Source organism: Notamacropus eugenii, chromosome 1, assembly GCF_028372415.1.
Source record: "Notamacropus eugenii isolate mMacEug1 chromosome 1, mMacEug1.pri_v2, whole genome shotgun sequence".
In the NCBI taxonomy this organism is placed as follows: domain Eukaryota; kingdom Metazoa; phylum Chordata; class Mammalia; order Diprotodontia; family Macropodidae; genus Notamacropus; species Notamacropus eugenii.
This window is the reverse complement of record NC_092872.1, coordinates 448,349,274-448,375,213: the sequence shown is the minus strand read 5'-3', so window position 1 is coordinate 448,375,213 and position 25,940 is coordinate 448,349,274. Positions and strand designations below refer to the sequence as shown.

At 35.1% G+C, this 25,940-nt stretch overlaps 1 protein-coding gene across 8 annotated transcripts in view; it reads right to left on the bottom strand.

Moving 5' to 3' along the window:
- The window catches only part of PBX3 (PBX homeobox 3), a 293,993-nt gene that overhangs the window by 182,724 nt on the left and 85,329 nt on the right, over window positions 1-25,940 (bottom strand). The window contains exons 2-4 of one of the 8 annotated variants that reach the window (XM_072631938.1): window positions 13,847-13,944; window positions 9,149-9,285; window positions 7,393-7,464 (exon numbers count right to left, since the gene is read on the bottom strand). The exons of 5 other annotated variants lie outside the window; for them this stretch is intronic. In XM_072631938.1, the coding sequence (XP_072488039.1) occupies window positions 7,393-7,411 (19 nt within the window). In that variant the 5' untranslated portion in view covers window positions 7,412-7,464; window positions 9,149-9,285; window positions 13,847-13,944. Of the gene's footprint in view, window positions 1-7,392; window positions 7,465-9,148; window positions 9,403-13,846; window positions 13,945-25,940 lie in introns of those variants that run through there. 2 more of the 8 variants (XM_072631939.1, XM_072631940.1) reach the window with 2 other exon arrangements.

Here is a 25,940-nt window from a genome sequence, read left to right as displayed (position 1 = left end):
TATTTAAAATGCAGTTAAAGAATTTTTTACTATAGGAAGACAGAAACCTAAGGGTTTTGCAAGATGGAATATTACAAAGTACATTTCAGTACTTCAAGGTATGAGTACTCCCTCTGCTAAAACAGATTACAACCCCTTCATAATTCAGGAGGCTATCTTCTAGAGTTACAATGGTTGAAAAATTCATCATCCTGAAGTTATCTTAGTGATGATTTATAAATATTGTGATAAATATGTGTTAAATCAGATCTCACTAAAATGTTGACATTTTAATTAAACAGTATATTTTTATGGTAACTTTGCATGAGACATTATACTAGACACTTAGAATAGAAAGGTAAAAGATGAGCCAGTTTCTGCCCTCAACAAGCATATAATGTAGTAAGAGAAGAGTATGAGAGATGGAACGCATTCTCTCCTGAACTTTTTCTCTTAGAATCCAAGCATAGTTCAAGAGTCACTTTGAAGTGATTTCCATCTGTTAGACATGCCTTCCCCACAAATGAAAATTACCTTGTATTTACTTTGCTTATGTTTTGTATATACTTATGTATGTATTATGTTGCTTTCCCCTATAACATCTAAGTTTCTTGAAGAAAGGAGTTATTTCATCTTTGTCTTTGTATCCCTGTCACCTAGAAAATATTAGGCATATGATAACTGCTTATTGATTGAATGATCAAATTTTTATTTGATGCACAATAAGGAAAATTCTGAAAAAGTATTCTAAGAAAATTGGATGTGGGAGAAATCACTTTCCGTGAGAGGAGTTGGATTTGGGGGTAAATTAGGAGTATGAGACACCTGAGCTGGACCTTGAAGGATTCAATGGCAGAATCATGGAGGAAATATAATCCAGGCATGGAGGCAAAAGATCATCAGCGCAAAATCAAGGAACAGCTAGTAAGTAGTCTAATCTGATGGAACAAAGGATACGTAAAGAAATACTATCAAATAAGGCTGAAACAAAAGATCATAAGATCAAAGAGAGGTAGATAGAATAAGGAAACTGAGGTCTAGGGCAGGTTAAGTGACTTGTCCAAGGTCACACAAGCAAGTACTATCAGAGAAAGGATACAAACTAAGGTTCTCAGACTCCATAGTTATTCTCTTTCCACTGTACCACAATTATTTCATCCAGATTGTGTAAAGCCTTAAATGCTAGGCTGAGCAGTTTTATTTTATCCTATGGGCAACAGGTTTTGAAACAGAAGACCAACATAGACCTTTCCACTAAGAAGTTTATTTTGACAGCTGTGTGAAGGATGAATTGTGAACATAAACATAATTTACCATTTACAGATGGGATATGTAGCATAAGAAGTCTGAAGGTCATAAAAGACCTGAATTCAAAAATTACATCTCATACTTATTAACTGAATAATCACAAGGAAGTTATTGCTAGTCTCTGAACCTCAGATATCTCATTTGTAAAAGGGGAATAATATTTTCTACCTAATAGAGTTGCTATGAAGACCAAATGAGAAAATCTATATAAATCATTTAATAAACCTTAAAGTACCATCTAAATGTAAGTTATTATTACTTACATTACTATCACCAAACCTTTTATCCTAATATCTCATCATGACATAAAGGTAAACTATGGTTTTGCAAATGCTATGGCAGCAAAGTCCTTCAAAATCAGAAAGATTTCAAATCTGGTTGACAATATGAAAAACCAGCCTAGCTGAGGGTAAAAAGGCTTTTTGCAAGGTTAACTACTGGGTGACCATTTGGGGCAGAGGGGTAAGCACAATAACTCAAGGAACCATTTACTAAGGTATGGAAGTTTTGCAAATTGCATTAGTAAAGAGTATTTTCATACCCACAAAAATAAAACCATTCATTTTTCAACATATTGACATGTTTGAGTTTATAAAGTCTAGGAAGGGTTATACTCCTGTAGACTAACTAAAAATCTGTTTAAAAGTAAAACAAAAGTCAAAACAACTAAAGATGGATTCTGCTAATGGAAACTATAACCACCATGGTCATGGTCACAGGAGTATAAATCAAATTTATCACACAGAATGTTGTGTAAAGATATAACCCTTAAAAATAAAGCTACTTTAAAATAAATTTTCTAGTTGATCACATTATGAAAGTTTAACTGTCCCCAAAGTTTAACTGTCTCCTAAGTTCCCCAAAGCCCAAATTACAAGTTGCTATTTTTTTTAACAATAGCATATAAACAATGTTCTGAGCTGAGTCAAAATCCAACCCTTCTCATACATAAGGTGGTTTTCTGCATTAGTGAGGAGCTCATCCAAATGCTCTACCACCCTCCCTTCTTTCCTGTGTAGCAATACCAAAGAAACAGATCTATATAGGATATGAAGGTAATCAGAAACTCTTACACACTATAATGCTAATTTCGCATAATTAATGTCACTGAAAAACAAATTGTCCACCTTAAGCAGTGGTCAATAACATGTAGAATATATGCATTTTTAAGAATATATTATGTTAATCACATGAAATAAAAAATTAAGAAAGACAACATTCTACTACAAAAAGATTGGGGGGAGAACTAGACAATGAATGAACCCAATAATGGGAAAAGATAACAAAGACCTAGGATTCTAGCATCTGGCACTAAATGAACTTTTTTGTAAACTGAATGGCGGTTTCCAAAACTGCTCCAAGCATCATTCCTTTGCCAAGGCAGTAAACAGCTTTTATCAGCAATAATGATGGCATAATCCCAGCTAAAAAGGAAAGTAACATATGGCAGCAGCCCTCCAAATACCATCCCAACAAAGTAGGGGGCATTTTTATTACAAAGTCCACTTGCAGAAAATCTGCCAGACTTCTCTTTTTTCCTTCTTTAAAAAAAAAGAGGGGAGGGGGTAAAAAAAGGAAAGGAAAAAAAGAAAAGAAACACAGGTTATCATCTTCCCTGTTTGAGTTGAATGTGGCATTTGGGAATTTTAAACTAATGAGTTCATTTTTCTTAAGCATGTATACAAACAGAGGCACACACAAAGAGACAGCCACCACTGATAGCCAATGTGAACACAAAAACTATTTTCCTATTGCTATAAACATAAATAAACATATATATGTATATATATTAAAAGGACAACATTAAATAAGAACACCATTCCATAAAGGAATAACAGAGCATTTCTAGGAGTCTTTTTTTTAGAATTTGGAAAGGAATATGACTTACTTAGAAGATCAGAAGGTTGAACTGGTACCTAGCTTTGTGATTCATGCTCAATAATCAGAGAAAGAGCTCTTAATCCAAGTGAAACAAAATGAAGATGTAAAATGTTTATTGGTATCCAACAGAAAGAAGGTGAATTATGATGAACTACAAACAGCAAGAATCTGTAAATCTTATTAGTTCTCTCTTGAAGTGTCAGGCTGCATAATTTTGATTCCTGAAAACAACCTTCACCAAACATTTTTTTGGTTTAGGCCATGAAACTGTTTATCAATAGGCACATGAAATCTGATGCCATTATACTACATTGTTTGAGCTGAAAATGCTCTTAAAGATAATCTAGTCAAATCTCATTTCATAAATGAGAAAACTGAGGTCCAGAGAAGGAAAGTATTTTGTACAAAGTTACATGGATACCAAGAGGCAAAGACAAAATACGGCTTTCTGGATAAATTAACTTTAGTTTTCACCACTGGAGCAATTTTTTTTCTTTGATAAAAGTAAATGACATTTTTCTCCTCTTTGGAGTTTTATAACTCCTTCCAATTGTCATTTCAGAATCACATAGGTAAAACATGGGTTTAGATTTTTAAGCTCAAAAGAATTTATTGGAAAAAATTACTTGACTAATAAACATACTCATTGTTTTGCCCTATATGCCAAACATTTAGATTTTTACTGCCTATTTGATGTAAATGCATTAGCTAATTGGACAATGAAAAAGTAAAAAAAAAAAAAAAGTGTTAATATTTTTGACATCTTTACCTATAAATATATTTTTCTAGATTGAAAAATGTACCTAATGGTTCCACTCACTGATGTGCACTGCAGTTTACCACAGTGTCTATATTTCTGTTGTCAGTTTTACAGTATCTCCCTTCATTAAACCTATCAAGTTTTCCTTTTGATCATGCAACCAAGGCCAGAAGACAGATATCTTCCTGGAACAGAGGAGTCTGCCAAGTCTTTCACAGGACCAGCTTTAACCTCCTTATTGATTTTTTCAACACTGCAGCCATTCATCGTTTGTGACATTTGGCTGTCGGATCTTTAACACCCTTCAACCAAATCAATTTCATATTTTTGTCAATGCTCTGCTAGGGGATGAGTAAAATAGGAAAAGACTTAGCATGATTTAGAATGTTGATTTTCTCCAACAGTTTTATCTCTAGTTTTTATAAGCCTTATAAAGTTAATTCACTTGTTTATTTATGCATCTGTAAGAAACATGGGGAGAAAGCTTTGTAAATTGCAAGTTTTCAAAAATGAACTTATTCACAAAATAAGTCATATCAATTTTTTAAAAATTCTAATGTTTTAAAAATATTAGTCAACACAAGGATCCTCCAGTCTATGACCTAAAGACCAGTATAAGACATCCTATTGTGTTTGATATGGTTATTTTAAAAAACATGTTATTAAATAACATGTTAAAAAAACACTACCAAGAGAAATCTATTATTTACACTCAATTTTAAGCTTTTAAAGATCATAACCTAATTTTTAAAATTGAGACAACAAAACATTCTTCCATAGAATCACAGGATTTAGCACCGGAAAAGAACTTAGAAAGTATCTACTCCAATCCCTTCATTTTAGAGTTCCAATCTTCTATACATTATGGTTAAACAGAGCAATTATATGCATATGTGTGTATGTGTGTGTATGTATACATATACACATATAATTTTAATAAAACATCAAAATAATTTCACCATTCTGTCTGATACCTTGTAGCTAAATTCTCAGGTTACCTAAGTACTCTACCATTCACCTACTTCAGGTGCCAGTGGATAACTCCTTTTGCTATCAATGAAAACTGCACACCAAGATCAAGGACACATATGTTCTAATTTGTGCCAAACCTCCCATTGCTTGACAATGTCAGCAGTCTTTTCATGAAAATGACTGAACAAATGATGCAACTCAACTGAAGTATATATTGTTATGTTTTAGCTAATTGGTTAAGATCTTAACCACAATTTGCATACTACCTTATGTTGTGCCATTCTTTTTGCAGTAAGTTCTTAAAATAAATGTTGGGTTTTAAAGGCACAATAAGAAACTCCACTAAATAAATTTTGTTGCTACAAATATAGACTGCCCTTTTTATCTCCAAATACCACTCAAAGAAGCCCTGAGTGTCCCCCATAATTGATACTACTGTTCAGCATATAGCTATGAACTATTTTTTCGCTTCAAAGAGATCTCATTTTAGAGGAACAGCCTACATGTCTACCAACACTACACACTTAAAAAATAAACCAAAACAAAAAAAAAAACTGGGTTAATGACTTGAAAAGTCTGATCGCTACTTGGGAACCAAAAGTATTCAAAGTATGAGTATGAATTCGAGATTCATATATTAATGATTTAACATACCCTGTAGATTTACTACCTTCAACACGTATTCTTAAAACACCCCCCAAAACATAGTTATCATAGAACCAATATAAAAAAATACAGTTGCAAAGATGATTTTAGGAATAGGAATTTATCCAACAAACCCAAAGCATTAAAAATCTAGATTAATAACCTGACAATTCAAATGGCTTCTTTGGCACTACTAGGAAACATGATGTAAATATGAATTAAGGTTATTTCTGAAGTACATACAAAATATATGATGAATTGCAAAGGCTTCTCTGTATTCTTTTATTTGTGCCATTCTGTAAGGTCTATTATTGATAAAAAGCAATTTGGTTTTGCTTTTAGATTATTAACAAAATCTTAGAATTTAAACCAAATCTTCTCCTATGAGCCAATGATTTTATATTCGATCCAAAGAATATTTTGTGAACCTTCTACTTTGAATCTATACAGAACAGCCAATTTCTAATAATGCAAAATTGTTGAGAGAATACTGCACTTAAAATCCAAATCACTCATCAGGTATTTATTAGCTGTAAGAACCTTGGCAAGTCAGTTGACCTCTCTGTAAAATGGACCAATGATAACACCTGTTTTATAGGGCTGATGTGAGGATAAAAGAGAAAACATACATAAATCACTTTGCAAACTTTAAAGTGTTATATATTTGTTGTTGTTTTTGAATAAAACACAATCCACCATACACTCATAAAACATATCAATGAATTAATAAGTATTTATTAATACTTGGCACTGTGCTAAGCCTCATAGACATAAAGCCAAAAGTGAAATAGACCATGTCCTCAAGAAACTTACATTCCATCTGCAAAGATAACTTGCACCTATATAAATACATACAAAATAAATGTGAGGTAATTTCAGAGTGGAGGTACAAGCATTAAGAAAAGCCTTACAAAAGGGATGCTGCCTCAGCTCAGCATTGAAGGAAATAAATTAATAAAAGCTTATTTATTGATTGAAAACCACTAGGGATTCAAACAAGGCACAAGTGATGAGGGAAAGCATTACAGACAGGCATAGCGGCCAGCTTCTCCATGTACAAAGACATGTAGACTAGAGATGGAATGTCACGTGTAAGGAAAAACAAAAAGGTCCACTTGTCTGGAATTTATAAAAGGGAATAATGTATAGCTAAAAAGGTATGCTATAACCAGGCTATGAAGAACTTTAAAAGTCAGAGGTGTGTGTATTTGATTCTAGAGGCAATAGGGAGCCACTAGAGCTTATTGAGTAGGGGAGTGCTATGGTCAGCTCTGAGACTTAGGAAAATGATTTTGGCAGGTGTGTGGAGAAAAGATTAGATGGAGAAGACAGTTGGAGCAGGGAAATCAATTAGAAGACTACTGCAGTAGTTTAGGTGAAAGGTGATAAGAACCTCAACTAGAGTAGTGGCAGTATGATTAAGAGAAGTATCCAGATATAAAAGAGGTTCTGGAGGTAGAATTGAAAAGATTTGACAAATGACTGGTTATATTGGGTAAGGGAGCATGAGAAGTCAAGGATGATTCCAAGGATGCAAACCTGGGTTGAGAACAAAGTTAAAATTACTTCAAAATTTAAATAAATTAAATTACCATGAAATTAAATGAATTTAAAATAAAATTACTTTGAAATTTCTTTCCATGGTGATTCTCACTATAAGCTATCAAAAATGAGACAAAATGGTAAACTTAAAAGATATTAAATATCATTACTTGCATTTGGTATTTTACACATGCTTATAACAGAATGCAATTATTATACTGGGGTAAGAAAGATGAAAAATACCCTTTATCAATAGAGAGACCAAGTTAAATAGTTTGGGAGTTAGAAGACCTTAGTATAAATACCAGTTCTGTTGCTTCCCATTTCAATGATCTATGAACAGGTTACTCAATCTCTCTGGATCTTAGTTTCCTCATCTGCAAAATGGATGATGGGAGATTCAATTTAATACAAGAGAAAGGCATACGGTGCATTTGGTGATTTCTAAGACCTCTTATAGTTCTAAATGCTACATCCTACTGAGCTCAAGGCTCTTGACATTTCTTCTCCATTATAATCATAGCTTACTTAGTTCAAGTACTAATAGGACAGTATGAAACATTTCTTACAGTTTCCTTCTACCATCACATCTTCAAGAATACAGATTATATCAGCTGATCTTTATAGAAGTACAAATCATTTAAACTAGTCATTAATCCAATAAGTATCCACTGAGCACCTCTTACATGCTTAGTAATAACACAAAGACACATGGAATTTTTTTAAGTAACATAATATGGGGTGCTTACCTTCGAAGAGTTTATAATTTAGTTAAGTAGGCAATACTTATCAATATGAAACAATAACAAAGTGAGATTATGTGAGGATATTAAATTTCAATCAATTAATCAAATACTCCCTATGAACAATAATTTCTATCCCCAAACAGCTAAAAATCAAAAGAATTCAAAGAAAGAATAATAATGATGATTGTTAACATTTACATAGTGTTTACTACGTGCAAGGTACTGGGCTCAGTATTTCACAATTATTATCTCATTTGACCCTCACAACAGACCTGGGAGGTTAAGTGACCTTTCCAGTCACATTTGAACTCATATCTTCCTGATTTCAGGTATGACACTCTATCCACTGCAGCACCTGGCTGCCCCAAGTAGATTATAAAATGAAAAGTAGTAAAAGAGTTGATGGATTGGTAAGGTTTACAATGAAGTATAATACCTTTTTAAGATTTTTTAAAATTATTATTTGAGCACTGATAGTTCTGCAAAATACTTTTTCCATTCAATCCTTTTCCATATTTCATCCATAATAAAACAAATATTTTATGCATTTATTTGTAATAAAAAAATTTTAAATCCAAAGATTGTTTCTCTCTTCCAGAGTATGGCTGTTGTTTTAAACCACAAGGCAACATACATAGTGGCATTTCTTTTGAAAATATCTAATGAGGTCTAATTTCCAGAATTTTTAGTGTTCTGTTAAGTCCAGAGGGTCTTATAATTATTCATGAGTTAGTGAAGAGTTTAGAAGCACTGCCCTATGTAAAGTGAACATAACAGAATCCAGAATTGGACAAAATTAGTTATCTAATTACAAGCCTGAATTTGTCACTTTCAGGAAGAGTACTTAGCATGCAACTCTCCTGGGTACATTTCATGAACATGTTATGTTGCCTGGTTTCCTCCTAACTTCAATCCATCCTCCACTCACAGCTGCCAAGGTGATTTTTTTACCTCCCTGCTCAAAGAGCTCTAGTGGCTCCCTATTGTATCTAAGGTCAAAGCTCTCCGGCATTTAATGCTTTTCATAACCTGCTCCCTTTCCACTTTTCCAGCATCCTTACACCTTACTCCCCTCCATGAAATTTATCTCCCATCCCAGTGCCTTTGCCCTGCCTTCCATGCCTAGAATCCTCTCCCCCTTCATCTCTATCTCTTAATTTTCCTGGCTTCCTTGAAGATTCAGCTTAAATTCCACCTTCTGTTGGAGGCTTTTCTTGTTCTGTCTCACCTCCCCACCTTATCCTCTCCACTCCAAGCTGCTAATAACTTCCCTTTTCAGATTACCTTCATTTGCCAGCGTATGTCTGATATGTACCTGGTTATTTACCTGTTGTTCTCCCCCTACACCCATCCTTGAGGATGGGGATTTTTGTATGCGTGTGTTTTGATTTGATTTGCTTGATGTCTTTCTTTGTCTGCCTTACTCCGTTGGCCCAGAGCTTAGTTCAGTGTCTACCAAACAGAAAGGAATTAATGCTTCTTGACTAACTTTCAAAAATGAGATTAGGACTAAAAGAAATCTAATAGAAATATTATGAGGGTAGTTTCCCTGCACAGAAAGGAAAATAGTCCTCTTACACACACACACACACACACACACACACACACACACACACACACACACACGCACACACACACACGCACACACACACGCACGCACGCACGCATGTGCACATTATATCTGATTAGATTATCCTTAGCATCCACAGACTTCATGTTTTACGTTTTCCCTTGAATGTTATCTCTCTGATCTCTCTTCCCATGTTGACCTGTATCTAACTGATCATCTCCTTCCCTTCAGCAAAGTTTCTTTTCAGCAAAGGATCAGAAGTTCATTTATCCTAAAGTGTGAGTGACTATCAAGCAATAATTTTTTTTGAAAGCAACAAAATTATTCATATATATGAAGGTACTTATGAGGTCACCTAATTACCTCTCATTTTAAAGTTTTCAAAGGGCTTTCCTTATCACTACCCTGTCAGGTAAGTTCTGAAAGTTCCTCTTCCATGAAGTAATAGAGTGGGATTAAATAATCCAAAGTCCCATACAGCTCCAACAATATAATTCTATGACTATCACTCTTCTTTGAAGATGAAGAAACAAAGTCACAGAAAGATGAAATGACTTGACAACAGTCATACAGCTCAATTAGCATAAGAGAATGTGAAATCTTAATGTCTCTTTGCTCTTTACCAAAATACAATGTCCCCCCAACTCTCTCACACACCAACACACACACATACACACACACACACACACGCACCAGTTGATAGGAAAATAAAACAATTTTACTTGCGTAACTCATATATTTTGAGTGTCCCTTCCTCAAATAAGCACCTTCAACATACATCATTTTTTTCTAAAGAGATTTCATGCAGATTTGACTTATTTAACAAATTTATTTTTACAAATTTATGAAAAGCAGCCTCATCTATAGATGGATGTGGAGTTAAGTCCTGGGTTCTCTTTGTTTAACACTTAGAAGCTGTGTGATACTGGGCAATTCATTTTACCTATTTGGGACTCATTTTCCACATCTGTAAAAATGAAGGGGTCAGGTTAGATGAATACTTAAGTCCCTTTAAACTCTAAATTCTATGATCCTAAATGACTTGATTGTTTGGTGTCCTGAGTTTCCTCAGCTGTGAAATAAAAATAATCACACTTGTACTACCTTACAGTTATTATAAGGAAAACACTTTTAAAATCTTAAATATTTCAGTAGCTCTTTGATCTCATCAATGTAGGTAGTACTGGCTCCAATGGTACTTGTACAATGGTATAAATTATAACTATTCCAGATGCATCTTATCCATGTCTCCTGTAGATCAACCACAAAAAGTCCATACAATGTACTCGAGTGGAGATGAGTGATCCTCTAGCTCTCTGAACATTACACAGGTAACTTTAAAGCACTAAAGAAATAAGCACTATAATTAAGTAGCAGGTTTTAGTAATAATAGCACTGATTTCTATAGCCCTGTAAGATTTTTAAAGCATATTTCTTGTAATAACACTGTCAAATGCACAGTTCAAAGTTTTATTATCCCCATTTTATAGACAGGGACATGGATTCAGAGAAGAGAAGGGACTATCCCAAGGTCACACAGCTAATAAGTGTTGAAGCCAGGAATAAAACTCAGGTCTCCTGACTTCAAAATCCAACAGGTGGGGAACCTAAGACCTCAAGGCCACATGTGGCACTCTAGGTCCTCAAGTGCAGTCCTCCGACTGAATCCAAACTTCACAGAACAAATCCCCTCAATAAAAGGATTTGTTCTGTAGAACTTGGACTCTCAAAAGGCTGTAACCAAGGACCTAGAAGAACTCAAGGCCACAGGTTTCCTACCCCTCATCCAGACCCTTTTCATACTATGCCACATTCCATTTTAGATTTTTAACTACATGATTTCTAAATCCTCTTAATTACACCCAATAGCCCCCTAGAAGTAATATTACATCAAAAATTAAGCAACCCATTGTTTTTGAAACTTTTGAAATCATAAACCAATGTGTATTATATTATTCCATAACCCATTCTTCTTATCACATAAGTTGCATCATATGCATTCCAAAATGCATTAGACCTTCCATTGCAAGGTATTATCTTTGATGATACTTTAAACCTAGAATTAGTCACTATTTTATTACTAATGGAAGTACTTTAAACATTATATTCTCACTTTTTAAAAATTGGTACAGACACCTGAGACAAAAACTGTCCTGGAAAAGCTGCCTACAACAGCTACATGCTGGTCACTCTTGCTTGTCAAGGCTGATTTATTGCCTCCTTGCTGTTCAATTTCACATTTTGTCCTCATCATATCCCTGGCTCATGATCATTCTATGCTGACCCTTGTAGCACAGGCAGGGAATATTGATAAAACAATTATCTGTTGGCCGTTCATTTGATTTTCCATTTCAATTACGGATTGCACGAGGCAAAAGGCAAAAGATTGCATCATTGATTTTTCTACCTTACAACAGTACAGAGTTGCTTTGATGGTCATAAAATGAATGCAACTCAACCATACTTTTAAAGGTCATATTGTGTGTCTGTGTGTGTTTTAGTGTATTTTTTTTAGGGTTTAATGCATTCAACTGTATATATTTTGTAAGGCGAAAGTTATCCTCCAATAACTGACTATAACATCACCCAGGTAAAAATATTTTGAGAGAGGTATAGAAATCACATTATCATGTAAAGATCACTGGCTGAAGTCACAGTACCCTGGTTTGGATCTTTTCTCTGAAGCTGACCTGCTCTGTATCCCTAGGCAGGTCACTTCAACTCTCTGAACCCCAGTTTTTTCTACTATAAAAGATGAAGTTGTATTTGATGGTCTTTAAATTCCCATTGAACCCTAAAATTCTAAGAGGCTTTATCCAGAAGTCTTCAAAATCATAGAATAATTAGATTTACAAGTGGAAGGGACCTTAAAATCATCTTGTCCAAAAGAACATTGTGGCCTAGAGAGATTAAAAGGGGGGAATAAGTAATAGAATCATTATTTGAACCCAAGTTCTCTTCCTCTAATGTTTTGTCCACTATGTTAGGAATCATTTTACAATGAAGTCACATGACACAAGTTCAGAGTTTTCTGTTAAAGATTTCTTGCTTTTAGATACAAGTAAAGGGAAGGTAGCAAATAATCACTTCAAAAGTGATATGATATCTGATTAAAAGCTTCACGTTTCACCTTCAGACCTGAAGCAGTATTTAAAAAAAGAGCTGCTTGCTCAATTTCTATAATGTTCAAGGAACAATTCAATGCAAAAAAAAAAAAAAACCCAAGCATATTATGCTACTAAACATAACTATGTTCAAACTTCACCTATCTGAAAGGCTGATAATGTGCTATTGCTAGTCAGTGATCCAGGACGGTCACAGTCACAGAGAAATGGTGCTGAACCTACTAAACTTCATTACGGTTCAGCGAATGGTACTGCTCCAGGGGATTTTCACATGGCCGACCTTAAGAAAAGTTCAGCCTTTGATCAAGGTTTAGTGTTCCTGGAGTGGCAATGGTACAGGAAGGGGATTCCATTTTCTATGCCATAAGGTGCCCGTGTTGATCTTCTTAAAGCCCCAGAGTTTTCTTCCAAGGCTGGATTACGCTTAGCAATTAAGGTAATGAACTAGCTGAGGTAACAAAGCATAATGATCTCTTTTGTCCTTTGAATTCTTATGAACTCTACTCATTCACAATAGTCTGGCATGCAAAGCTTTTTCAAATCCTTACAGCTTAAAACTATGTAAAAAATGATTACTTCCATTATGCCTTCATAGTTTGACATTTTTAATTTAAACACCTGTAATATTTAAGCATACTTTTCAGAACCAAAATACCCACTCAAAGAATGCTAGCTTACATTCTGGTAATATTTTGACATTCTATATGGTATTATTTTTAATGCCTGAAAAGATAATGTGATGAATCTATTACAAAAATATCAAAATATATATATTGAGGGTTGTTTCTTGGTTTTTGTTTCAAAATAGTAACATAATTTTAATATGGTGTTCTGATAAATGCAATATTCACATAGAACAAATATTCATAAGTATAGACTTTAAATACGGAGATTAAAAATGTAAAATATATTTAACCAAGAACCCAAACTCTTCTTTTAAAAATGGACTCACATTTTTAAAACTAGATCTAGTGTGTTTTCTAACTGAAAATCTCTTCCAAGGATCATTGCATAAATGTATTAATTACTTTTTTTTCAAGGGTTGGCTGTGATTTATTTTTATTTTATAAATATTTTCAGAAACATCTGGCTACCATTTTTTTTACATTTTCTCAAATCTTTGCATGTTATAAACCTTCCCCACTGCAGAATGCGCTGCTCTCTGATCTTTCATCTTAACACATTTCCAGCCCCAAATTTCACTTCAATCTCACCTCATCTCTCCATACTACATTAACCCCTGGCAATTGCCTTCCAAATGACCCCATTAAGCTGTAATTGCCTCAGCAGGCCTGCACTTTCGCTTGTAATTCTGTACCTCTCATCTCCCAGACGTTCTCTCAGCATCATTTCATGTTCTGGCTCCCTTCACTGAGCTCAGCTTATGACCTCGCTGCACCATGGCCGGAATGACTACTAAAAGCATAACAGAGACGGAATTCCATTACTTATTTTTAAAAGTTCTCTGGTGCCCTAATGTAATATTCTTTCGGGACTGTTGTCAAGGATACCAAGCACTGGCCATTAAAACCTTTTGTTTTCCAAGGCATTCCGTCTTTTATTAATAAATAAAGATAAAGATAATGGGCATCTACCCGCGGGAAAGTCAGTGTATGTTTGCAATTTTCTCTTAATATTCCAATCTTGTTCTTCCTACAATATTTAGAAAATGAAGAGGACAGAAAATGCCTTCTTCAAATTCTCTGCATGTCACATATAGTAACACTGCCTGAAAAATAATGTGGGTTAAAAAATATATAGAGATGTCACATACATACATGGTTTTGATAAACCCCATACTATTAAATTTTCAATTATCTTATTCCCTTTACTTTCATGATTTCCCTGAAATTTTCACAGTCACATTTAAACTACCATGTAGATATATTCAAGAAAGCAAGAAAAATCAAAATCCACATCATCCAGCATCAGAGATAATTTTATGATATACCCAACGGACAATCTCAGAAGTACAAGCAAACAACGAGAAAAAGCTTGGCAATTCACTAACTAGGGTTGTGAATATGCGTTAGGGAGGTATTGCCTATATTTACTGTTATGAGATGGTTAAGAGGCATATTTTAGGCCAGAAAATTAATTGGAGCTGAATCTTCATAAGCTGTTGAGAATAAGGGGGGGGAACCTTTACATTTTAGGATTATGATATTGAATATTAAAAGCTATTTTCTTCTATAAACTGTGTAAAAAGGAGAAACCTAAAAAAGATGAAATTCTTTTTCCCTAAGAAAACCAAGGATCTTTTCCTAATCCACAATAAAATTCAGTACTCAGGCCGGAAAGGGCTGTCAAAATGCAATAGATGAATTTTGAACGGAACATTACCGTGCACAAGAAAGACTTTTTTCATTTTTTCCGGGACCAGAAGAAGATATGTAACACATTTCACAAGAGTACTCAATGCAAAAATAAAATAAAAAGAAAATAAAAAAGCTTAAGTTCTAACATAGGAAAAGAAGGAAAAAAAGTAGGTCAGTAGAAAAGGGCAGCCAAGAGAACAATGCAATCAAAGTAACCATCAAACCAGCCAAATTATAATTATGTGTGTATGAGTTGTGTGTGTGTTGGGGGGTGGGGGTGGAGGAAGGGAGGTGCCACAAGTAACAAAGACAACTGCAAAAAGATCATGGAGACCAAAATCCTCTCCCTTAGTCAGTACTGCACTTCCTGGGATATGCCAATCTTACCAGCTGCTGCCCATGTTGCATCCTATCTTCTCTTAAGTTCCCTTTCACCAAAGATCGCCATACAGGCTTCTAACTTTTGTCCTGGTCTCCTGGGACTGATTATACATATCCTTAAACAGTTCTACTGGTGTCAATGTTTTTTAGATCAACATTAAATGCAAAACTCTTGGTCCACTCTATATAAATTTCTCCTTGCTGGAAGACAGAGAAAAGATGAATTTAAAGGAGTGAATTCTTTTATGCATGTAATATTTCTGAAAACTGATATGATGTCAACATGAATGTGTTTTACAATAAAACTGGGTGTCACATTCAGAATGGATTCACTGTCTCTTTAGGCCACAGCATGGCCACTGTTGCCTAGAATTGAGTAACGTTGTCAAATGAACTGATGTTTGATTTCAATAAGATTGCTCAGGAATGTAGAACCAGCAGAAGTCAAACTTCTCTAGAGTAACTTTCTGTCTTGTATCTATGACACTCTAATTTGTTATTTTCATCAATAGAAGTGAAGTCAGATCAGTAACATCTGAGGCATCTAAAGGTGGTAAATGAACTAACAAGAAAAAAATGACATTTCATTAGCAATAATAAAACACAAAAGAGATCTTTATATTTGATGGGTCTATACTCAACCACTTAAGATTCTAATTCTGGCCCATGAAAGAAATTCATATTTTCTATTTCCTACTCCTCTAATGAAGTTACCACTTCTATACTCTCAAACATCACACAACACTTTGTTTTGTACCTCTCTAATGCATCTGTTATGCTTTATCTTGAATTATAGTAATTCATAAAGATATATGTATATATGCATGTATACAAATATGTTTGTATGTGTGTGTGTGTATTCTATTGTACTGCTCTATTGTAACCTCTATGAGGGCAGAGACCATATCTTATCTCAATTTTTTTTCCCCTAACAACTTAGCAGATAAGTATTAAATGTCTGTTGAATGAATTTCAGAATAAAATATATTCTAATATTGAATTAAGTCAAAACTTCAATCCAGACTTTTGTTTCCCCGTACATCAAAAAATTCGTTGGAAGCACAGGGACACAGTTTTAGAGATAATAATAATCTACTCCAAAACCCTCATTCTTAGGACCAGAAAGGAAAAGTGACTTATCAAAAATCACGCAGCTAATTAGTGGTAGAGCCAAGATTCACAGGATCATAAGACAACTAGAAATAAACTTAGAGATTATATAGTCCAAACACTTATTTTATAGAAAAGGATAATGAAGTCCAGAGAAGGGAACTAATTTGCCCTATGTCACACAGCAAGTAAATGGGAGAGCCAGAATCTGATCCACATCTTTGTACTCAAAGTCCAGTGCTTCTTCTACTATATCACACTGCATTGTTGAAATGATCCTACATATTTTGGTTGTCTTACTGTAGAAATAATGTACCAATTACTTACATTTACCATAGTAAATTATGCTAGTATAACAAATATGCTACTGCAGTGTGCTTCAACATTCAGAACAAGAGATAAAGTTGGCTTTTTGGTAGAATTTTTCTGCATAATGTTTCAGGTATATGTTACAGATGAATAAGCAATTTCTATAAAAATTCCATCTTTTTGTCTACTTTATTAGCAAAGGCAAAATCAAGTTGTAACATAACTTTGACCTACTCAGTATACTAACACTAACTGAATAGGTATAACCTCTACTAACTCTCATCTCCTTTTTAGGTAGCAGTTCTACTGATATTGACCACCAAAAACAAGTCTGGTCTGTATGTAGTACAAGAGCTGCAAACTAGAGACAAAAGTCATACAACAGTAGAGTTATACTCAAGAGACTTCACTCTTTTCCTGTCTTCCCTGTCACTGAACAAACAGGAGGAAGACAGCACTCTAGGGATGAAATGGCAAGGACAGAAAGTAGAGGTGCTATAAAGGTTCTGTTGCAATACTTATGGTACATAAATATCCAGTCGTGCATTTCTATAGTACCTATCTCTACATATCCAAGACAAAACATAGCATCTAGGGGGTGCTAGATTAGTACACACATAGAGGGGAAAAGGTCTCTATAACTTTCTTGGCTTTACCCAAATAATCATAGGATCAAGTATTGCAGTAGCAGCTGGAATTGAAAAAGACCACACAAAAAAATAGCTGAATTTTCAAAAATGAGATTCTACTATCTAAGCCCCCATTTATTTATTTAACTACTTTATCCCATCTTCTATGATATCCAGATGCTCTTACGGAAACTTGGCTATCTGGACTAGGAAGAAAACCAAAGTCAAGGAAAACCATAAGAACATTCAAATCTAGGATAATGGAGTAAGAGTCTGAGAGCTTAGAAATGAATCCCAGCTCTACTACCTGTCTACCTGTGTGAAAGTCATTACCCCTCTCTCGGTTTTGATTCTGTAAATGAGGTGTTGAACTACTAGACCAGCTCCAAATCCTATGAAACCTACAAGACACTCAATAAGAATAACAAAAATTATTGAATACCCTATACACACAAAAAAGAATTCATAAGTAAAATAATCCACTTAAAAAAAATTCTGTGTACAACCCAAACTTGAATGAAAACACAGAATCAAGATAGACAATAAGGAAGTACAAAGATACTTAAGTTTCCTAGGGTGTTGATATCCATCCTGGATTCTGTGACCAACAAACCCAAATTTCAACCTAAAACAGACATCAGGGGCTTGGTTGTTCAGTCATTTCAGTCATGTCTATCTCCTCATGAACCCATTTGGGGTTTTCTTGGAGATGTTTAATGGTTTGCCATTTCCTTCTCCAGCTCATTTTACAGATGAGGAAATTGATGCAAACAGGGTTGAGTTACTTGTCCAGAGTCACACAGCCAGTAAGTGTCTAAAACCAGATTTTAATTCAGGAAGATGAGTCAGGCATAGGGCTCTATCCACTGTGTCAACCAACTGCCTGCACATTAAGAAGTTAGGTAAAAAACAGTAAAAACTTCAAGCAAAACAGGAAAATAAAGTACATACTAAGCTTTGGCAAGAGTGCAGAACCTATATGAATATAATGGAATATTATTGTACTATAAGAAATGATGAGCAGATATCAAAACTCATCTGGAAGGAAGAAAGGTCCAGAAAATCAAGGGAATTGATGAAAAGAAACTCTAGGGAAGGGTGGCCCAGCCATACTAGATCTTAAATTGTATTTTAAGCAGCAATCATCAAAACCACTCAGAACTAGGTAAGAAATAGAGGGATAGCTCAGCACAATAGGTTAGCTACACAAGATACAGAACTCAATGACTATAGCAGTCTACTTTCGATAAACCCAAGGACCCCAGCTTCTGAGATAAGAACTCATTGTTAGACAAAAACTGCTGGGAAAACTGGAGAACAGTGTGGTGAAAACCAGGCATAGACCAATGCCTGACACTGTATACCAGAATAAAGTCCAAAGGCATATATGATTGAGGTATAAAGGCTGATACTATAAACAAACTACGGTAGCAATGAATAGTTTATTTGTCAGATTTATGGAGAATGAAGGAATTTATGACAAAATAAGAAAGAAAACATTATGAAATGCAAAATGGATGACTTTAATTACATCAAATTGAAAAGTTTTTGCACAAACAAAACCAATGCAACCAAGATTAGGAGGGTAGCAGAAAACTAGGAAAGAATTTTTACAACTAGTATCTGTGATAAAGACCTCATTTCTAAAATATATAGAGAACTGAGTCAAATTTACAGGAATACAAGCCATTTCCCAAATGATAAATGGTCAAAGGATATGAACACGTAGTTTTCAGAGGAAGAAATTAAAGTTATCTATAGTCATATGAAAAAAAGCTCTAAATCACTATTGATTAGAGAGATGCAAATCAAAACTACTCTGAGGTACCACATCACACCTACCAGATTGGCTAACATGGCAAAACAGGAATATGATAAATGTTGGAGAAGATGTGGGAGAATTGGAACGCTAATTCATTGTTGGTGGAGCTATGAGCTGATCCAACCATTGTGGACAGCAATTTGGAACTATGCCCAAAGGGCTATAAAAATATACATACCCTGTGATCCAGCAATATCACTTCTGGGACTGTATCCCAAAGAGACCATAAAAAATGGAAAAAGGACTCACATGTACAAAAATATTTCTAGCAGTTCTTTTTGTGATGGACAAGAATTGGAAATCAAGGGGATGCCTGCCAATTGGAGAATGACTGAACAAGTTGTGGTATATGATTGTAATGAAATACTATTGTGCTATAAGAAATGACAAAAAGGTGGACTTCAGAAAACCTGGAAAGACTTACACGAACTGAAGTGAACAGAACCAGGAGAACATTATATACAGTAACAACCACAGTGTGCAAGGACTGTTTTTGATAGACTTAGCCTCTCACAGCAATGCAAGGATCTAAAACATCTCCAAAGGTCTCATGATGCAAAAATGCCATCCACATCCAGAGAAAAATCTATAGAGTCAGAATGCAGAACAAAGTAGATTATTTTCTCCTTTGTTATTTTCTGGTTTTCTCATTTCTCCCATTTGTTTTAATTCTTCTATGCAACATGACTAATGTGAAAATGTGTTCAATAGGAATGCATGTGTAGAACCCATATAAGATTGCATGCTGTCTTAGGGAAGGAGGGGGAAAAAAAGGGGAGAAAATTTGGAACTTATGGAAGTGGTTGCTAAAAATGGAAAACAAATAAATTAATAAATTGGAGGGAAAAAAAGAAATGATGAGGAGGCAGATTTCAGAAAAACCTGAAAAGACTTACATGAACTGATGCCAAGTGAAGAAAGCAGAACCAGAAGAACATTGTACACAGTAATAGCAACATTGTGCAATGACCAACTTTGATAGACTTAACTCTTCTCAGCAATACTATCTAAGAGATGATGGAAAGACTCATGATGGAAAATGCTATCAACAACCAGAGAAAGAACTATGGGGTTTACATGCATATCAAAGCATAATATTTTCTTTTTTTTTTCTTTCTCCTAGTTTTACTCTTTTGTTCTGACTATTCTTTCACAGAATCACTAATGTGAAAATTAAAAAAAAAAAATAAGAAGCACTGATCTATGTAAAATAAAGGTTTTAAATCCTATCCTAAACAGAAAACTATAGAAAGATTATATGATTTAGAGTCGTAAGGGTCCTTACAGATCATCTGATCGAAGCATCACATTTTATAGATAAGGTAACAAAGGCACAGAAAGGAGAACTCATTTGTTCAAGGTTACATAGCTGGTTGGTGGCAGAACTGGAATTCAGACCTAGGTCCTGTGACTTCATATCCAGTCTTCTTTTACTACATCATCCCTAGAATACTGTTTATGAAATAAATCTGCAGTGTTGTCAGGAAAATCTAATATAAAAAACTTGAATTTCTCAAAAATGTCTAAAAAAGAAGTTTTCATCTTAAAAAAAATTCTTCATTTATTCCAAAATATCCATCTGTGGAAATATTTCTATGGGGCATTTTAAGTATCAGCCATGACATTGTGCTACAGCCAAGCATTGTACAGCTCTGTCACTTTCTGATTTTCCCATGAGCTATTCTGGGGTAAATATGAAAATCATTTTTTAAATGCTAATGTTGATTGTTGATGCTAGGATTCAAAAAGAGATCAGAATGGCCCATTCCCAGAAGTGCTCTCAACAGCTTCAAAATGATCTTCATAAGCAGTAATTGATGAAAGATTGACAGATAGCTGTTAAGGTGCCCTCTACTACGTAATTTGAACCAATAAGATGCTTGAAAATAGAATAAGCATAAATGGTTTACTTACATGTCAGAGGCTGAATTATTTAAATTCCATATGCATACAGTTCACTAGAAACAGTTTTGGAAATTATGCTAGAGGAGGACATATGCCATCACTTCTATCCCACCTCTCCTGACCCCTTACTTTCTCTCCAATCTTATTATATTTGTCATTGTCCGTAAGACAGCTTTACTTGGATGCTGAACTGCCATATAAAACATAAAACTAAGCATGTCAAAAAGAGAGCTCATTATCTCCATTCCCCAATCCACCCACATTTTCCCCCATCCCAATCAACAGGACCTCTACCCTTACTGGTTTCCATAAGTACAATTTTTCTGTAATCTTTGACTCTTCTTCTTCTTTATTCCTACATTTAATTCATCACCACTTGGTCAATAGCCCCAGTACATGCCTTTATTGGTGTTGTATTGGTCTTCCTGCCTCTAACCTCTGGCCTTCAATCTATGTTACATATGATAATTATCTTCCTCAAATAATCAATTTGATTGTTTCATAAAATTCTACAGTTGCTCCTAGTTGCATCCCTCATCAAATTAAGATTCTTAATCATGAACTCTAAGATTTACCTCCAATTTCTTAGTGCACTCATGGTTTCTGGTACCTTGGGTCGTGTTTTCTGCTTTCATGAGAAAGATTTATTTGACAAAACACAAAGTCCAGTTAACAAACATTTACTAAGCACCTACAGTGTGCCAGGCATAGGGCTAGAAAAAAGCAGTACGTGACAGAATGGATAATAGATATGGAAATTAGAAGACTGGACTTGAAATCCTGTCTCTATCACTTATTAGTTATGTGACTATAGTAAAGTCCCTTTACTTCTCTGAATTTCTGTTTCCTCACTTTAAAAAGGGAGGTAGTAATATTTGTATTAATTAGTACTCTGGGTTGTTATGAGAAAGCACTGTATAAAACTTGAAATGCTCTAATGTAAGTTATAATTACCTTTTTCAATTCTACTTTAAGCCATTTGTACATGTACTTGGAAAGACTTCTACCATCTTACCATCTTTAAAATTCTCTTCCTTTCACAGTAAAATCTATCAAATCTTTCCATACTACTATCCCTTGGCTTTGATCACTGCATTCATGCTAGTGTCTATTTGTATTCTCCATTTCCTCTTTATTCCTCACCACTATTCCCAAATACTTGATAGTAGTCTTTATACATTTTTATGATTGTTACACCATGTCCTAATAAAGATACAAAATATGGTTAATTTCAACATTAGCTGAGAAGACCTAGTATTAAATCTTGAGGAAAAACAAAGGAAGAATGGCAAATAGTAAAAGTTTAACAGAAAGGATCTGTAACCCAATTCTTCTTTTCCAGAGAAACTACAATTAAGTTTATTAATACGTACCCACTAAATATAATTGTTATATCTTTAAATCATGTTTCCTGGAATTTTGTTCCCCCTTCTGCTTTCTTGTAAATCACATCCTACTATCATTTTCTATTTTCCTTGTCAACCAAGAATGCCAACATTCACAGCTAAAGTCACCCAGAACCTACTGCTTGAGCATTCCCAGTTGGAACTGTATTTTATTAGCTGCTTATAGTTCCCGAAAATGTGGAGCAGGGACACCAAAAGATCCTTTGGATGTTATCCCAAGCCTGGGGAGCAAAGAGAAAAAGAAGCAATGTGAAAGCAAAAAGAAGAGGGAAGAAGGATCACCCTCTTCTCAGTGTGTTTTAAAGTTAATTTATTACCTATTAGTAAGTGTGCCACAAATGGAAGCAATGTGGTGCAATGGGAAAAAATGCTGGGCTTGTTGTCAGTAGAACTAAGCTCTAGTCCTAAGTCTTCCACTGAGTAGATGTAAGGCCTCAGATAAGGCCTTACTTTCTCCTTAAATACTAAGAAATATTCAAATAGCCAGAGAGATGTAGAGAAGGGAAAGGAGGAGATAGGATATTAATCCACTTGTAAAGCTTCTCTAAAACCAGCCTATTACCTATTTTTGCACACTTGACTCAAAGGATAGGAAGTATATAGTATTATGGAAAGAACAATGAACTTGGGAGTCAAAAACTTGGGTTAGAATCTGCGCGTATGTGTGCACACACACACGTGTATGTGTGTGTGTGTGTGTAAAATCTGTGATAATAGTCATATAACCTCTATTAAGTGGAGATAATAACAAATGCTATCATATACCATAAGGTTGATGTGGAAAAAGTTTTGTAAATCTTAGTAATAACTCATATACGTAGTACCATAATGAAGGAGATTCAATGCAGACAATATTTTTTCAACCTATTTCATTCAAATCTCTTTAAAGGCCTAATCTGATAGCTTCTAAATCTTATTAAGCACAGTGCTATCAAAAAACATTATCAATATATGCATAACTGTTTCAGTGGCAGAATACAATGTGTAATATTATCCTGGTTTCATACAAAGAAAGCACAAAAGAGAACATTTAAAAGCCAGTTTTTTTATTTCAACAATCAACAAGCATTTATTTATTTATTATTTGCAATTACCTGATGTAAGTACTAGGGATACAAAGAAAGAGGGAAGGGATCATCCTTGCTTTCAAGAAGTATACAATCTTTTGGGGGAAAACAACATGGTTGTTGTCCTTCGTTCTCGAAGAGGACAAAAATGACATTACCATGATAAAGTCAAGTTTCAACATGTCTAACTGTGGCTGATCAGACCAGTATGAGCTTGGAATGCTCTACCACAGATTGGGCACAGATAGTCCATGTGAATATTTGGGGTGGATACCCCAAATGTGCACATCCTACATTTACTTTGTGCTGTCTCAATTCTGCTTTGCTCATAGAGCACAAAGCACCCTTTATGATGTGGGCATGCCATGCTAAGCGGTCCTGTGCCAGTGTCTCCCTTGTTGCACAATCAAATCCAAAGTTCATGAGAGAGACCTTGAGAGTGTCTGCATAGCTTCTTCTGACCACTGTGTGATCACCTGCCCTATGCAAGTTCTCCATAAAAGTCTTTTTGGCAAGCATACATTTGGCATTCAAACAACATGGCCAGACCATCAAAGTTGTGCTCTCTGAACAATACTTTGAATGTCTGACAGTTTAGTTCAAGTAAGGACCTCAGTGTCTGGTATCTTATCCTGCCGGGTGATCTTCAGAATCTTCCTAAGACAGTTCAAATGGAAGTAACTCAGTTTCCTGGCATGGCGCTGGTAGACTGTCCATGTTTCACAGGCATACAACAATGAGGTCAGCACAACAGCTCTGTAGACCTTCAGTTTGGTAGTCAGTCTAATATCTCTTCTCTTCTATACTTTTCTTCAGAGCCTCCCAAACACTGAGCTAGCTCTGGCAATGCATGCATCAACCTCGTTGTCAACGTGTACATTGCTGGAAAGTATACTGCCAAGGTAAGTGAACTTATCCATAGCATTCAGAACTTCTCCATTTGTTATAAACGATGGTTCCACATATGGATGGTGTGGTGGTGGCTGATGGAGCACCTATGTTTTCTTGGTGTTAATTATTAGGCCAAAGTTAGTACAGGCAGCAGAGAATTGATCCATACTTTGTTGCATCTCAGCTTCAGAGGCTGCACTGAGTGCACAATCATCTGCAAACAGAAAATCATGCACCAACACTCCTCCACTTTGATCTTGGCTCGAAGCCTTTTCAAATTGAAGAATTTGCCGTCAGTATGGTAGTTGACCTTGATGCTGTGTTCATCCTCATTGAAAGCATTTCACAACATGGCTGATAATATAATGCTAAAAGGGTGTATTCAGGGAGGGAAAAAAATATATAAATAACTCGATACATATAAGATATATGCTGAATAGTTGAAGGCAATTTGAAAAAAAAGCTATTAGCAGCTTGGGAAGAGAGAAAAGGTAAATGAGGGTAGGAGTCCAAGAAAAGCCTCCTACATAAAGTGGGATTTAAGTTGTCTTAAAAGAAGCCAAGAAATCTAAGAGGCAGAGGTGAAGTGGCAGAACATTCCAAATATAAGAGACAGAGGGCAAAGGCACAGAGAAAAGAGATGAAGTGTCCTGTTCAAGGAACTGCCAGTAGGTCAGGTAAGTGGATTATACAGAGTATGTGGAGAGGGATAAGGTGTAAGTAAGAATACTAGAAAGGTAGAAAGGGGGCAAGTTATGAAGAGGACTTTGATCATACATATAATAGGAAGCCACTAGAGCTCATCAAGCAGGGAGGTAAAAAATCATCTTGGTAGATGATGAGGAATGGATTGGAGTAAGAAGAGACTTAAGGCAGGGAGACCAGTTAAAAGGTTAGTACAGTAATCCAGGAAAGAGGTGATAAATCCCTGATCTAGGATGGTGGCTATTTAAGTAGAGTGAAAAGGATGTAAACAACCAATGATGTAAAAGTAGAAACAAAAAGATTTGTCAATAGATTGGATACATAGGGTAAATGAATAAGGAATTAAAGATGATTGCAAGGTTGTAAGCCTGGTTAACTAGAAGGGGGTAGTACCCTTAACAGTAATATGGAAGTCTGAAAGAGGACTGGGGGAGGGGAGGTTGAGAGAATAATAAATTTAATTATGTATATGCTGAGTTCAAGATAACTATAGAACATAAGAGTTCAAGACATAGCTGGAGATACATAACTATAGCTGAGCAGAGAAACTAGAGCTAGAAAAATAGACCTAGGAATCATCTGCATAGAAATGATAATTGAACTCATGGGAACTTATGAGATCACCAAGTAAGACAATAGAATGGTATAGAGGGAAAAGAGAAGAGGGCTCAGGACAGAAGCCTCGAGGGACACATAAGTTTAGTGGGAATGATACAGATTTTTAAAAAATCAGCACACAAGACTGAAAGGGAGCAGTTCAGAAGGATAGGAAGAGAACCAGGAGAGAGCGATGTCAAGAAAATATAGAGAGAGTATATAAGAGATGATCAATAGTGTCAAATAATGCAGCATGGTCAAGGATGAGGAAT